We start from the raw sequence: 16,865 nt of genomic DNA, 5'->3' as shown, positions 1-16,865 counted from the left end.
TTGGAGCTTGAGCAGCAGCTGGGGTCACTGCGGTGCATCTGTGAGACTGAGAGCAATGTGGATAGCACGTTTCTAGAGGCGGTCACCCCACAGCTTAAGATTGTGCAGGCAGAGAGGGAGTGGGTGACCGCCAGACAGAAGAGGAGGACTAGGCAGGTAGTGCAGGAGTCCACTGTGTCCATCTCGCTCTCCAACCAGTACTCTGTTCTGAATACTGATGGGGACAATGGTGGCTCTGGTGAGTGCAGCCAGAGCCAAGTCCATGGCATCACGGGTGGCTCAGCTGCACGGGGGGGGGGGAGGAAAAAGAATGGAAGAGCTATCGTGGTAGGGGATTCGCTAGTCAGGGGAGCAGACAGGCGATTCTGCGGCTGCAGACGTGACTCCAGGATGGTAAGTTGCCTCCCTGGTGCCAGGGTCAAGGATGTCATCGAGTGACTGCAGAGCATTCTGGGGGGAGAGGATGAACAGCCAGAGGTCATGGTCCACATCGGTACCAGTGACATAGGTAGGCAGAGTTTAGGGAGCTAGGAGAGAGATTAAAAAGCAGGACCTCAAAGATAGTAATCTCTGGATTACTCCTAGTGCCTCGAGCTAGTGAGTACAGAAATAGGAAGATGGAGCAGATGAATACGTGGCTGGAGAGATGGTGCAGGCGGGAGGGCTTTAGTTTCCTGAGGCATTGGGACCGCTTCTGGGGGAGGTCGGACCTGTACAAGTTGGACGGGTTGCACCTCAACAGAGCCAGGACCAATATCCTCGCAGGGGGGTTTGCTAGTGCTGTTGGGAAGGGTTTAGACTAGCTTGGCAGGAGGATGGGAACCTGAAAATAGATTCAGTAGGGAGGGTAGTAAAGCTGGAATTAGAAAACAAAAATAAAGAAAGTGAGTTTGAAGGAGAGAGGAAACAAGTAGGAAAAAAGGATTAAAAAAAACAAACTTAAAGGCACTTTGTCTAAATGCGTGTAGCATTTGTAACAAAATAAATGAGTTGACGGCACAAATTGAGACAAATGGGTATGATCTGATAGCCATTACAGAGATGTGGATGCAAGGTGACCAGGACTGGAAATTAAATATTCAGGGGTACTTGACAATCCGGAAGGACAGACAGAAAGGAAAAGGAGGTGGGGTAGCTCTATTGATAAAGGATGGAATCACTGCAATAGTAAGAAATGATATTGGCTCAAATGATAAGGGTGTTGAAACAGTTTGGGTGGAGATAAGGAACAATAAGGGGAAAAAGTTACTGGGGGGCATAGTCTATAGGCCCCATAACAGTAGCAACTCTGTTGGTCGGAGCATAAACCAGGAAATAGTGGGGGCTTGTAAAAAGGAAACAGCAATAATCATGAGTGATTATAACCTCCATGTTGATTGGCCAAATCAAATTGGTCATGGTAGCCTTGAGGAGGAGTTCACAGAGTGCGTAAGGGACAGGTTCCTTGAGCAGTTTGTAACGGAACCAACCAGGGAGCAGGCTATCTTGGATCTAGTCCTGTGTAATGAGACAGGATTAATAAACAATCTCCTAGTAAAGGACCTTCTCGGAATGAGTAATCATAGCACGATTGATTTTCAAAATCAGATGGAGGGTGAGAAAGTTGGATCTCTAACCAGCATACTAAGCTTAAATAAAGGAGACTATGAAGGTATGAGGGCAGGATTGGGTAAAGTGGACTGGGAAAATAGATTAACGTGTAGGACGGTTGATGAACAGTGGTGTACATTTAAGGAGATATTTCACAACTTTCAAGAAAAATATTTTCCAGTGAGGAGGAAAGGGTGTAAGAGAAAAGATAACCATCCGTGGCTAACTAAAGAAAAAAAGGACGGTATCCAATTAAAAACAAGGGCATACAAAATGGCCAAAACTGGTGGGAGGACAGAAGACTGGGAAGCTTTTAAAAGCCAGCAAAGAACGACTAAAAAAATGATTAAGAAAGGGAAGATAGACTATGAAAGTAAACTAGCACAAAATATAAAAACAAATAGCAAGAGTTTCTCTAAAGGTATATAAAAAGGAAAAGAGTGGCTAAAGTAAATGTTGGTCCCTTAGATTACGAGACCAGGGAACTAGTAATGGGGAACATGGAGATGGCAGAAACTCTGAACAAATATTTTGTATCAGTCTTTACAGTAGAGGACACTATCAATATTCCAACAGTGGATAATCAAGGGGCTATAGCGGGGGAGGAACTTAACACAATCACAATCACTAAGGAGGTGGTACTCAGTAAGATAATGGGACTAAAGGCAGATAAATCCCCTGGACCTGATGGCTTGCATCCTAAGGTCTTAAGAGAAGTAGCGGTAGGGATTGTGGATGCATTGGTTGTAATTTACCAAAATTCCCTGGATTCTGGGGAGGTCCCAGCAGATTGGAAAACTGCAAATGTAACATCCCTATTTAAAAAAGGAGGCAGATAAAAAGTAGGAAACTATTGACCAGTTAGCCTAACATCTGGGGTTGGGAAAATGTTGGAGTCCGTTGGAGAAGCAGTAGCAGGACATTTGGATAAGCAAAATTCAGTCAGGCAGTGTCAGCATGGATTTATGAAACGAAAGTCATGTTTGACAAATTTGCTGGAGTTCTTTGAGGATGTAACGAACAGGGTGGATAAAGGGGAACCAGTGGATGTGGTGTATTTGGACTTGCAGAAGGCATTTGACAAGGTGCCACATAAAAGGTTACTGCACAAGATAAAAGTTCACGGGGTTGGGGGTAATATATTAGCATGGATAGAGGATTGGTTAACTAACAGAAAACAGAGAGTTGGGATAAATGGTTCATTCTCAGGTTGGCAATCAGTAACTTGTGGGCTGCCGCAGGGATCAGTGCTGGGACACCAACTATTTACAATCTATATTAACGACTTGGAAGAAGGGATTGAGTGTAACGTAGCCAAATTTGCTGACGATACAAAGATGGGAGGAAAAGCAATGTGTGAGGAGGACACAAAAAAATCTGCAAAAGGATAGAGACAGGCTAAGTGAGTGAGAAAACATTTGGCAGATGGAGTATAATGTTGGAAAGTGCGAGGTCATGCACTTTGGCAGAAAAAAATCAAAGAGCAAGTTATTATTAAATGGAGAAAGATTGCAAAGTGCCGCAGTACAGCGGGACTTGGGGGTACTTGTGCATGAAACACAAAAGGATAGTATACAGGTACAGCAAGTGATCAGGAAGGCCAATGGTATCTTGGCCTTTATTGCAAAGGGGATGGAGTATAAAAGCAGGGAAGTCTTGCTACAGCTATACAAGGTATCGGTGAGGCCACACCTGGAATACTGTGTGCAGTTTTGGTTTCCATATTTATGAAAGGATATACTTGCTTTGGAGGCAGTTCAGAGAAGGTTCACTAGGTTGATTCCGGGGATGAGGGGGTTGGCGGCTAATGAGGAAAGGTTGAGTAGGTTGAGCCTCTGCTCATTGGAATTCAGAAGAATGAGAGGCGATCTTATCGAAACGTATAAGATTATGAGGGGGCTTGACAAGGTGGATGCAGAGAGGATGTTTCCACTGATGGGGGAGACTAGAACTAGAGGGCATGATCTTAGAATAAGGGGCCGCCCATTTAAAACTGAGATGAGGAATTTCTTCTCTGAGGGCTGTAAATCTGTGGATTTTGCTGCCTCAGAGAGCTGTGAAAGCTGGGACATTGAATAAATTTAAGACAGAAATAAACAGTTTCTTAAACGATAAGGGGATAAGGGGTTATGGGGAACGGGCGGGGAAGTGGAGCTGAGCCCATGATCAAATCAGCCATGATCTTATCGAATGGCGGAGCAGGCTCGAGAGGCCATATGGCCTGCTCCTGTTCCTATTTCTAATGTTCTTATAACCCTAAGTAGGCAGTTTCACTTGGCAGGGATTTGGCACAGAAGGAAGTGTTCATTTGAATTTGAGATTATTGCACGATAAAGCTTAAACTATCTGTTCATTGAAGCTAACTTGCCATGGCAAGATGTAACTGCACTTCTGCTACTGCAAGCATTTGTTTTTTCACTGCTGAGGCCTTATTCGCATACAATCAGACAGACTTCCAGCATAACTCAGTCTATAATAAGTATTGGTAAAGTCTTTGTTTCAGTGATCATATGGTGAAACATATACCTTCAGCTTTTTCATACAAGTTAATACAGGGGAACAGTACATAGTATTGAGATAGTTTCACTGTATGCTGAAAAAAGAATATTCCATTCCCCTGTACTGTCATTGCTCAACTTAATGAGCACAATTTTTTTCTTTAAAATTGCTAAACCAAGTGATCTCTAATTAGCAATTTATATTTAGTACTGCACTGGGACACACAGAAACTAGTTCTGTTACAAGTGAGTTATGTATTTGAAATTTACCAGGCATCCCATAGAGTTTTAAAGATGCAGTGCCTCAGTCTTCAAATGTGCACATTTCCTTGAAAATAATATAATATATTCTTAATTCATTAACACCTTGCCTCTCTGATCTTCAGACATTCATTTTTGTATTTTACAATAAAATTGTTTTGATACAGTTCGAACTCAAATGAAGCAAAATGTTGACTGTCTTCCACCATTGTTTTATCAGTGACAGGCTCTGGTCTGGGGCTATTAAGCTTTGTGCAATACGAAACTATATATTTTTCTTCATGAGTTTATTGTTTTGCTGTGCTTTGGTGTCCATGTCGAAGCAAGGCAAAGTTCAGAAATACAACTGGAGGCAAATGCTGGTGTATTATAGTGTAGTGACTCATGCTGGACTTTAGTTCCATGCTGCCCTTTGGTACTTTGCCTCGCAGTCATTCCTTTATTGTCAGCCGAAACTGTTAGTGTCACCAAGCTGTTCAACCACTGGGACACTGTAGCTGAACCCAAAACTGTTGTCCTGATGTGTACCACGTGGTTTTCAGCAGCAGTAAGCCTAACACCATCCCACCTCTCACTAATCTTGGCCACTTTGTATGTTTTCAATTTGATGCCATCTTTTGCTTCCTTAGTTAGCCAGGGATGGTTCTCCTTCCTCAAAATCTTTCCTTCTCACTGGAATATATTTTTGTTGTGAGTTTTGAAATATCTCCTTAAATGTCTGCCACTGCTTATCAACCGTCTTACACTAATCTATTTTCCCAGTCCACTTTAGCCAACTCTGCCTTCATACCTTTGTAATCTCCTTTATATTCTTTCATGTTTGCATAAAACCTCACCTTAAATGCATCAATGGTTTCTGCTTCAACCACTCCATGTAGCAGTGAGTTACACATTTGCACCAATCTCCATCTAAAAGATTCCTCCTAAATTCTTTTTTGGTTCATTAGTAACTATATTATATTTATGCCCCCTTGTTCTGGACTCACCCAAAAGTGAAAACAGTTTCTCCACATCCACCCTATCAAAAGACCTCCATCAGTTCTCCCCTTAGTCTTCTGTTTTCTAGAAGAAAAGGCCCCAGCCTGCTCAGTCTTGCCTGACAGCTGCACCTTCGCAATGCTAGTAATATCCTTGTAAATTTTTTCTGCACTTTTTCCAGTGATTCAGAATCCTTTTTGTGGTTTGGAGACTAGAACTGCACACGGTACTCACAAGTATGGTCTAACAAGGTTCGATATCAATTTAACATGACCTGTCTGCTTTTGTATTCTATTCCTCTAGAAATGAGCCCCTATACTTTGTTTTCACTCCTTATGGCCTTATCAGCTTGTGACTTGTGATTTTAGTGATTTATGTATATGTGTTCCCAGATCTCTCTACTCCTCCATCCCATTTTAGTTTTGTACCTTCCATGGATTAAGTGGCTTCCCTATTCCTCCTACCAAAATGAACCAACTCACACTTCGCTACATTGAATTTCATTTGCCACTTTGAAAGTTGATCAGGGAATGTTAGCAACAACTCCGGGAGATCTCCTTGCTCCTCTTTGAATAGTGCTATGAAGTCTTTACATTCTGGACCTTCTGACTGAGGGGCATGAGTAGTAGCAATTAAGCCAAGCTGACACTACCTTCCAGTACAGTACTGAGAGAGTGCAACATTGCCGGGCATGCTATCCTTTGTCTGAGATGAGAGAGGCCTTGTCTGTCTGCTGCGGTGGCTCAAGAGGAGGTTGAATTTGGTAATATTTGAAGAGTAGGGGGTTCTCCCTTGTCTTGGTTAACATTCATCCTTCAACCAATGCCACAAAACAGAATAATTGGTAATTTACCTCATTGCTATTTGTGGGATCTTGCTATATGCAAATAGCTGCAATGATTACCTGCATATATTGTTGCACTTAAAAGTAATTAATTGTGAGTGAAGCACTTTGAGACACTATATGAAGGAAAGCCTTTCTTTACACTTTAACCTAAACACACTAAAATTTTGCTGAGAATACATTTGCGCAGTCCAATTCAAACTGAGTAGCTGTTTAATACACAGGGTCATTTAATGCAGCACTCAATGGGAACATCAAAACAAATAGTGATTTGGAAACCAAGCATTTTCAAATATGAAACGCATTATTTATTCCAAGGAGGTGCTGGTAAGTTTTACAAGTTTTTTTTTGTCCTCGTTACTGGCACTGTAGAGATTTCCTTAAAGCCCTCACTTGTCAAGCTCTTAACCATATAGTTGAGTTGCACTGAGATGATGTTTGTTAATGAAGGGAAGGAGGAAAATATTGAGTCATTTCCGGACCACTGTTTTGACATACACTGGTTTAAAAGGACACTGGAATGGCCCCGAAGGCAGGTCATCCTCTCCGATGGGAAATGGTACACGGAACTGAAAAACAAGAAACTGAAAAACAGAGGGTCAAAGGGATTAAAAAAATGTACAATATCTGTAATTGATGTAAACATTATGAGCCACATAGGACATAAAATATATATAAATGATTGTCATATTTTCTCCAATGTAGAATTTAACTATTCTTTACCCATGATTGTTCCCAAAATACCTTTTGGTTAAGAGTTTATTGCAATAATAAGTTTAGTACAATTTCCGATATTTTGAAATATGGAATTGCATATGATCAGAAACACAACTTAAATAAAAGGAATATACTTGAATCATTCTCAGTCATAAAAGTATAATTGTATTTGCATGCCAAGACAGTAATACAAAAATGATTTAGAAATATGGATTGAATAATTTATTTTCTTTCCATGATTTGAAAATACCTATTCCTTTTACTTTTATATCTGATCTAAGGCCTTTACTACTCATAAAGCTGTTGCTCAAAGCTAGGGTATTCTCAGAAAATGTTTATTTACTCATATTGGTCCAAAGGTTTATGTTGTTTGATAAGATCACATTTTTAATGGCATTTATGTAACAAAACTATTGTAAGTGTATTTTCACATTACCAATGAGTGGCAGTCCAGTGTAAAGGATTGTTGGTCTGGTTTGCAACCAGTTTGGCTAGTCAAAAGATTGTTTCATTTAAAAAAAAACCCTGGGATGGCGGTGGGGAAGAGGCATTTTGTCTGGTTATAAATACAGGGCTGTAACGTAGCTCATGCATTTATTTTTTAATTTATTGTCAAAGAAGAAAAGCATTGAGGTTTAAATTTCTGGTTTCATTTGTCTATCCCCAACACACGACCTGTTTATAAAATTTGGTAAGGAATAGAAATGCAGTTTTTACTTTTTAAAAATTGAAGTATTGCACAGAGAAGGACAGGTTCACTTGATGTAAGTTTGCTTAGTTATTTAATACAATGGAAAAGTACAGTTTCAGCTTTTAAAACATTTTAAGTTATCTAATGACAACATTTTCCCTACTTCAGCAAAACATTTGAATACTATACTGCCAATTTCAAACTATAATAAAGTAGTCTTTACTATACCCAGAAACTGCTTAGAGAGTATATAAAAAGACTTGAAGCCAAAGTATTGGCCTGTTAAAACTGGTATATTGAATTTCTTCTCCCCCTGCCAGAGATGTAAGAGCTGTAACAATCAATTCGTTGATAGCTGTGTAATCTTCCATGCCTTTAGAGAGGTGCTTAAATCAATTTTTGTCTTGCGCTTGGGTAGCTGTGAATGTTGCTAATCTATTGACTTCATCGTTTCTTTGGTCCACAATGCAAGATCACTCTATGGGCCTGAAATTGGTGGACATACAGCTGCATACCGCCAACACACTGCTCAAAATTGCGTAATTCATCGAAAAATACCTACAATATCGCCCGGCGAAAAATTCATCAGCGACATATCGCCGGGCGGTATGCATACCGTCTGCCCATGCACACCACCGACATACCGCCCAAAATTGCATTTGGAGAGTGAGGAGGCAAGAAAGGCTAGGGAGGCATAGATCTAGGAGCAATAGGTTATACCTGGAGCCACAGGAAGTGGGCTGCTTTCGCCAAAACATCAGTGAAAATCCTGAAATCCCATATAATTAACAACTATTTGGCTTATTCAATGACCAATAAGCCATTGGCCGTGGTTATGAGAAATAGTAGCCCATTTTACATTGTTGGCAAGGCCTCTAATTCTGTTAAGTTAAAATGATCCCTGTTCATTTAATTGCCTGTTGAATCCTACAAAGTTCAATTTACTAGGCATCAATGAATACAATTGCAAGTTGAGATTGATCACATGTCTCATAAAATGGTGCTATTTCTTTTGGGGAAGGTACCGCACTAATTACTGTGTTGTATATTAATAAACCATGAGGCCCTGGGAGTGCACTTGGAATGGTCCCCTAGCAATTGGCCAATAATCTTTCGTTTACAGTGTTTCATTTCTAATATTCTTTTCTTACCTTGGTTGTTTCTGCTGACACTGCTGATTGAAGGGAAACCGCATTGGACAACAAAGAAAGCAGCTTTTGAATAGAAGAGTGCGATATATTACAATAATTAATGAATTTCAGTAGTGTTTGAGTTTACATTAAATGGTTTTTGCAGGTGGTGGCAGCAGCTTCTTAATTTGTTAAATTAAGGTAATTATGAGTAGGGTTTAACGATCCCTCTGGCTTTTCCAGATGTTGTAATACGGCTCAAAAGCTGTTTCATTGGGAGAATGAAATATCACCCAATATTTCTCCTTTTATGTGGTCAGAACAAGTTAATGTGCATGAGTATGAGGTAGCCAGTGATGAATAACTTGTCAGAGGGTATGCCATCAGGCAACAAATCTTTAAGATTAACAGTATGTTGGTTCCACACATCAAACTGTGATTTTTTTTAAACCTCCACTCAGCTGAATATGAAATTCCTTTCCACCTGTGTGTCAGTATTAATGCATCAATTTGTAGCTCCGTATCTGACAGCCACCATTATGGAAAATTGCACAGCAGAAATAACCCCAGGTCTGAGTTTCTAGAAATGATGGCTATTTTTCTGAAGCTTGCATGGATTCAGTTTGGCATGTGTTTGATGAACTGCTTAGGGTATTCTGACATATAGAGCAGTTTCCTTTTGAGAGTATGACTTTTGTCATCTTTGGATAAATGATCTTTAGATTGAAGGAGCGCATCCTTATAGAACGTCAATGTTGATGCAGTAAGGTCTGACTAACCTATGGCATCAGTTGTGATGCACTTATATCGTGCACTAAAATTATCGTATATTTTGAAAAATGCTTCATGGGAGAGGAATGTATTAAAGCTGTCATACTTGATTTTGACAGAGTTTTAGAAATGTATAATAAAACTCCTTTGTTGAAAGCAGCAGTAAATGTAATCCAAAGCAGTGTCAGCCATATTTATGTTGCCAGCATTTCTCCTGGACATGTTATACTCATTCGGGTCGCTATACATTGCAATGAAAATCAGAACAGCACAAGTATTTTAAGCCAAATAATTTAAAATAACACTGATTGGACAAGGAGCTAACTTAATTCTTCTACTTGGATAAGCATTATCTCAGCAGCCGTTGTTGATTAGATCATGCAATTGCTGTTATAATTAACACAATGAAACAAGCACTTCATATTTAAACAATAGTTTGATGATATTAATTCCAATTTTCAAAAGTATGCATTAGTCCATTTTGTTGCCAGCTTCAAAGAAATTGTATTTGTAATTTTACATTGTTGGCCATTTTTACTAAGTGTGAATCTAGGGAATATCTTCTGTTTTTTGTAAGTGTGTATAACATAGAAACATAGAAAATAGGTGCAGGAGTAGGCCATTCGGCCCTTCGAGCCTGCACCGCTATTCAATGAATTCATGGCTGAACATGCAACCTCAGTACCCCATTCCTGCTTTCTCGCCATATCCCTTGATCCCCCTAGTAGTAAGGACTACATCTAACTCCTTTTTGAATATATTTAGTGAATTGGCCTCAACAACTTTCTGTGGTAGAGAATTCCACAGGTTCACCACTCTCTGGGTGAAGAAGTTTCTCCTCATCTCGGTCCTAAATGGCTTACCCCTTATCCTTAGACTGTGACCCCTGGTTCTGGACTTCCCCAACATTGGGAACATTCTTCCTGCATCTAACCTGTCTAAACCCGTCAGAATTTTAAACGTTTCTATGAGATCCCCTCTCATTCTTCTGAGCTCCAGTGAATACAAGCCCAGTTGATCCAGTCTTTCTTGATATGTCAGTCCCACCATCCCGGGAATCAGTCTGGTGAACCTTCGCTGCACTCCCTCAATAGCAAGAATGTCCTTCCTCAAGTTAGGAGACCAAAACTGTACACAATACTCCAGTTGTGGCCTCACCAAGGCCCTGTACAACTGTAGCAACACCTCCCTGCCCCTGTACTCAAATCCCCTCGCTATGAAGGCCAACATGCCATTTGCTTTCTTAACCGCCTGCTGTACCTGTATGGCAACCTTCAATGATTGATGTACCATGACACCTAGGTCTCATTGCACCTCCCCTTTTCCTAATCTGTCACCATTCAGATAATTGTTGTAATGGATGGCAATGTTATTATTTGGAATAATTTCACTCCTTTTTGCTCCTAGACTTCACATCAAGTATTCCCTGGACAAGTTTAATATGACCAACTTAAGGCTAAAGCTCTCTTTTATCTGCACCACCATTATGCCTTAGCCTCAACCTCAGGACTACTCGTGTCTCACACCAGCCTCTCTGAATGAGATTGGCAACTTAGTAATAACTTATCCTAAAATAATGAACAATTGTGTACGTGCGTCTCGAACTGGATTGAGACGTGACAATAGTTATTCAAGTTTGGAATCTTGTGCCGAATCTTTCTTCTCACATCTCTATCAGTCTGGTCTAGAACCGAATCCAAATTCCAGCAGTTTGAGGGAAGTGTGCTTTACTCACTCTGCCATCCAGACTCCTAAATTAGAAAGGATGGTTCCGATACCAATGGGAACTGCAAGGCAAATAGAATAGAATCATAGAAATTTACAGCACGGAAGGAGGCCATTCGGCCCATCATGTCCGCGCCGGTCAACAAAGAACTATCCACCCTAATCCCACTTTCCAACTCTTGGTTCATAGCCCAGTAGGTTACGGCACTTCACGTGCATATCCAAGTACTTTTTAAATGCGGTGAGGGTTTCTGTCCGTATCACCCTTTCAGGCAGTGAGTTCCAGACCCCCACCACCATCTGAGTGAAGAAATTTCCCCTCAAGCCCACTCTAAACCTCCTACCGATTAGTTTAAATCTATGTCCCCTTGTTGTTGAGCCCTCTGCTAAGGGAAATAGGTTCTTCCTATCCACTCTATCTAGGCCCCTCATATTTTTATTCTCATAGCTGTTAAATGCAGTGTAAAAACAGGGAATAAAAAAAAAATTGGCAAAAATCAGCTTAGTTACCGTGAGTTATCATTTTTGTCACTTTTTCTGTACATGCCCTGTAATTTATTAATATGTGCCAAAAATGACCTTTATCCCTTTGTAAACATTAGGCAAAATAATCACTTCGAAAATCTGGCATTTTTCCCAGAAACAAATGGATATTCTGAACATTTGTCTGTGTGGTGCATTATTCAATAATGGGCTTTGCATGTGTGAACTGTCATGAGAAATGGAGCCATTAGTTAAGTGCTTTAGAGCTTTAAGTGGAAGTTTTCAGTTTGGGTTTTAAAATGATTTATCACAACGACAACTAATATGTTGAACTTATGTGTATACATTTTATTTTACAATGAACATAAATATATTCACTATGGTGACCTCTTTATGCCTGAAAAAGCAGTTGGAGGTACATAAATAATTATTTTAATCAAATGTGAGATATTAATGATAATGAACAATGGCACGGGAGTGTTTTCATGCCACATATCCACAGTAACACTGAATTTATCTGTAGAAAAAAGGACTTTAAAGGACTATTGTCAGAAGGGCATATGATTTCATAATCTTTACTTCATTTTTTGACAAATTAAATTTGACATATTTACAAATATGATTAAAAATAATATCTTTTGAAACCGTCAAAGGGCTAAAGAAAATTGGCTTTAAATGCTCTTTGTGTGAACTACGTTTAATTCACACCTAAAGCACCTTTCAGAGTTCAGGCCGAGATTAGCATATTATTATGCTATTGAGATTCTTGCAGCCCAGTGATGCACCTCTGTTTTTGGCCCACGGCTACAAATAAAAGAGTAATCTGTCAATTCAGGAACAAGCCACGTTGAACTTTGCTGTCAACATAAACTCGGCCCCGTTAGCAAGGTGCCTGGTGGTACTTAGCATTTGCATTCCAGGACAGCCTGTACAAAGTGAGAGATCGTGAATTCTTTCACTCCTTGTTAGCAAAGTTGGTTTTCTTTCCATATGCTGTGGACTCGAGCTGCCTGAACTGTCAGTGTATAGAGAGATGAGACCTTCCTGCACTGTAAAGTCTCCGTCTTTTACCGTAGTTTCTCAATGACAAAGGGAGAGGCAATATGTTCAAAATGGGACAGAAAGAGCTTCAACTTTGTATGTGCTGCTAGGTAGGGATAGCATTTGATCATAGAAGTGAATGGTCAAAGCTAAAATATCATTGTTTCTTTTACAGTGGTGGGATATGAATACCGGAGAATCTCTTCAGACATTCTACACTAATGGGACAAACTTGAAGTCCATACACGTTTCATCTGACTTCAAAACCTATATAACTATTGATAACATTGGAATACTCTACATCTTGAAAATGGTCAACTGAAACTCCTTACCCTGAAGAAACAAAACAAAAGCTTTTGTGGTATTGCTTTGAGGGCAAATTTATTGCACTTAAAAATGCTTTCTTTGAACTTTTGGACAATACAAATTATGGAATGAGCCATTTTTCTATATATATATTCTAAATTTTCCATACAAAGCAAATTGCTACTGAGCTGTTGAAATTTGTCGGAGACTATCGCTATATGGGAATTAAGAGTGCCATAAGGGCGCCACATGTAAGAACAGTGTGCGCTTTTTTTCTGTTATTCACACCCTCTAGGTTCTATGACTCCACTGCTGGTATTTTATTGCTTTGAGACTCTGTGGCAGTACGCATTAAAGATTTGGAGCACAGTAAGCAGTTTACAAAGATTTGGAGTACATGATCAGTTTACAAAGATCTAGAGTACCTGAGCAGTGTGCAATATGTGTTTGGTGCTGTTTTTTTTTTTAAAAGTCTCTATCTTCTCTGCTGTTCATGGTTGCCACTATTCATCTGATAAAGAAAGGATGTTCTGTTCGATATCAGCAATTTTTCAAAAAATCTTTAGGAACAGTGTTCAGAGAGTGTTATGAATCAGACCTGAGAAGGATGCCTACTGTTCATGAAATCAGTGTTGCATTCATAGAATGTTGTGTTCAGATTCGTAATTCATCTATTTCAATTATCTGTTTCTACTAATTTTATTTTCATAATTCATACAATTAAAATTTTCATGACTATTTAAAATATTTATGCTGCCTATATTCGTATGAAGAATCTAGTAAATCACACAGTTTTTATTGAGCTTTGATATTTCTATGTCTGGAGTAATGTTGACCTTCAAAATATTGGCCTGCCAAGAGGGTGTCGAGGTTATACAGCACTTTTGTGCACTGATATTTTAAACCATCTAGTGGTGGGATGTGACTTCCCAAATCAGTTATTGACCTATTCTGTGTGAAAGGAGCAGCGAAGAGAAACTGGAGTCTAACCCTGTAGCACCACATGTGGTTCAGAAACAGATCGCTTGTCTAGTTGCCACATAATACATGACATGGAGTAACTCTAAAGTGGGAGAAAATTACTTCAGATAAATGGTGAGTGTGATGAGTAATACAGTAGCATTGACCACAGTCTTTAAGGAAAACCTCATCCCATCACGGGTAGCCCAGTCTTGTTGTTCAGTATTATTGTGGCAAAATCTTATAGTACATGGAGGATAAATGAGGAAGAAATGGATCCTACATTTGGTACTTTTGATTAATTGTCTCCTTTAGGAAATTCAATAAGCTTTGGGATAGTCTGAGACAGCAAATTCTCCACAGCTATCTGGAAAGTGACTGCACAATATGCAAAATATCTTTTACATGCATTTATAATGCAATTCTAGGAGCTTGCACCTTACTGTGATGCTAAAGTTGCATGATAGCTCAACTTAACAGCACTGAAAAATAAACCCCTAAAATTATGTTCTAATTTGGGAGAGTCTTCCATATAAAAACATACAGTATACTGGCGTACAGAGACAAGCATCCATTGTAGGCTAGACTGCCTGTTGTGTAAGAGGCAGTTGAATTGGTTGAATTTTAACTTATTACAGGCAAGTCGTGTGAGATCCCCAGAGAAGACAGTCTCATGGCATTTGGGTTTAACATCACATGGATTATAACACCAGTACAGTGTCAAACCTGGTTTTCAAAAGTCCTAACAGGGCCTCCTAAGCACTTTTTAAATATACCCAGAGTCAATATAAATGTTGAAAGTACCAAACTTTTCTCAGCCATTAAGCCAAAGGTTCATTCTAGAGAAGAGGAGGTCACACTTTGCTGAGCTCCGTGTGCCATTATTCTTACAGAAAAGATCAATAAAATTTGTATTTCAAGCTAGAAATGTATATAAAATTAATGAAAAAATATGGGTAGGTCTGTACTACTGTACACGAGCAGGCTTGCATCATTTTTTCCAGTTAACTAGAAAGTACAATCTTGGGCTTGCCGGTTCTGTCGGTCAAGCTCTGTTAATCTCTGGTTTCACTGAACTCCACTTCATTTGTTGTGAGTAATCTGCTTTTCCTGAAAGTTTCAGGTTTATTATTAAACTGCTATGGAGATCTTCCTAATATTTCCATGGCTTATCAAATACTAAGATGCTGGGACTTTATAACTGCACTTTATGAATATATATACTCAAAGCTCACACATTATTCTATCTCTATGGAAAGAGAAACTAGAGGTATGTCTGTATATTGTGTACGAAAAGCATGTTTGTATATAGAAGCCAGCTTTGGTGACATTTTTATTCACCATCCTTAACGTTTAAAGTCAGTATTTTAATACATAATCTAGATATTGTATTTGCAGACATCCCATATTTTCGAATAGGCCTCCTGGTAAGCCTGCAGAAAGAACCTACCCAGGAGATCAACTTTACAGCAGAAGAAAAATTCACGACTCTCCAGGAAAGTGTTTACCTTCCAGGCTTGTTGTATAACAAAAATAAAACACGTTTAGCAACAAAAATGTTGTTTTAATCAGTCAAAAGTGACAGACAGCGTGGGGCACTATGTAGTGCTCAGGAATGACAAGTAAAATGATAAATAGGTGAATGCTTAGAGAGATGTAAAAAAAAAGTCTCCATATGATTTTTCCTCATTTGGTGCAATTGCATAGGAAATCCCAAAGTTGCAGTCTGTCAATGATTGCTCTGAAACGGGCTGTGCTGTGCCTCCCCCATCCCCACTTCCAGAGCTAGCAATCGGTGAAATTTTGTAAATCATTGTAACTGACGAAAACTTTGGGGCTTCCGCAGTAATTGCGGTGTAAAATTCCCCACTGAAGATTAGACGCAAAGGGATTAGGTGTAACTGAGGTTTTAACAGCGTATTGACTGCTCAACAAATGTTAAATCTAAATATAATTTTGTGCAGTGTGAAATTTGCCCATTTTAATAAAAAATTTACATTTTGAAGATACTTTTCAAAAATGTTTTAATTTTTTTTAAGTTTGTGCATCTTTATTTCAGGTTTGCCTTTTCCCCATGTGGAAACCCCAATTGTTCTTTTGCTCTCTCTAACTATTTTAAAAGTTAGTATTTTAAGGGATTATCCACTTCCTTGTTCGCTGTCTGAGAACTCTGCCTTTTGGTTGGGCGCTTAGACAAACTGTTGACATCACAGCACTTTGCACAAGGGGATCCCCATTCAGATCCATTGAATTCAAGGTCAGAAAACCCGAAGTTCTCGACACGGATTGCGAGATCAATATGTGGCGTGTACTTCGGAGCCAGCAGCTAACGCTTTCACTTTGCTGATGGCTGCAAATTCCTGGCTATTATTTAATGTACCTTAAAAAGAATCTACATTGATCTTTTATCTCAAATACTGTCAAGATCACTGTTCAGAAATCAATTCCAAATTCATAGAATCGTACACCACAGAAGGAAGCCATTCAGCCCATCATGTCTGTGCCGGCACTTTGAAAGAGCTATCCAATTAGTCCCATTCCCTTGCTCTTTCCCTATAGCCCTGTACATTTCTTCTTTGCTGTGTTATGGCATGGTACACTATTACAGCATCACAGTATATTATTGATTTTTTTAAATCCCAAAGTTGGCCAGGAAAAAAATGGACACTGCTGCTGGAAAATGCTTGTATTTCAGTTACGCTTTTAATTTAAAAAGATAGGCCCAGATTTTGCCCAGACACTGCCATACCTCCTTTGAAAGCCACCGCAAGTTTGGGATTTCCGAATCCAGAATTTGCAGCCTGTCAACATATAGCCAGCTGTGCAGGCTGTGAAAAAGCAATTGCCGGGGCAGAGTGGGGTTATTTGCC

At 39.4% G+C, this 16,865-nt stretch overlaps 1 protein-coding gene across 5 annotated transcripts in view; it reads left to right on the top strand.

The window, feature by feature from the left end:
- Positions 1-15,955, top strand: part of apaf1 (apoptotic peptidase activating factor 1) — a 250,376-nt gene extending 234,421 nt beyond the window's left edge. For all 5 annotated transcript variants that reach the window (XM_070897457.1, XM_070897452.1, XM_070897453.1 and 2 more), the window contains one exon: positions 12,905-15,955. In XM_070897457.1, coding sequence (XP_070753558.1) covers positions 12,905-13,051 — 147 coding nt within the window. In that variant the 3' untranslated portion in view covers positions 13,052-15,955. The remainder of the gene's footprint in view (positions 1-12,904) is intronic.
- The last annotated feature ends 910 nt before the right edge of the window (positions 15,956-16,865 follow it).

Source organism: Pristiophorus japonicus, chromosome 13 (genome assembly GCF_044704955.1).
Source record: "Pristiophorus japonicus isolate sPriJap1 chromosome 13, sPriJap1.hap1, whole genome shotgun sequence".
In the NCBI taxonomy this organism is placed as follows: domain Eukaryota; kingdom Metazoa; phylum Chordata; class Chondrichthyes; family Pristiophoridae; genus Pristiophorus; species Pristiophorus japonicus.
This window is presented reverse-complemented; position numbering and strand designations above follow the sequence as displayed.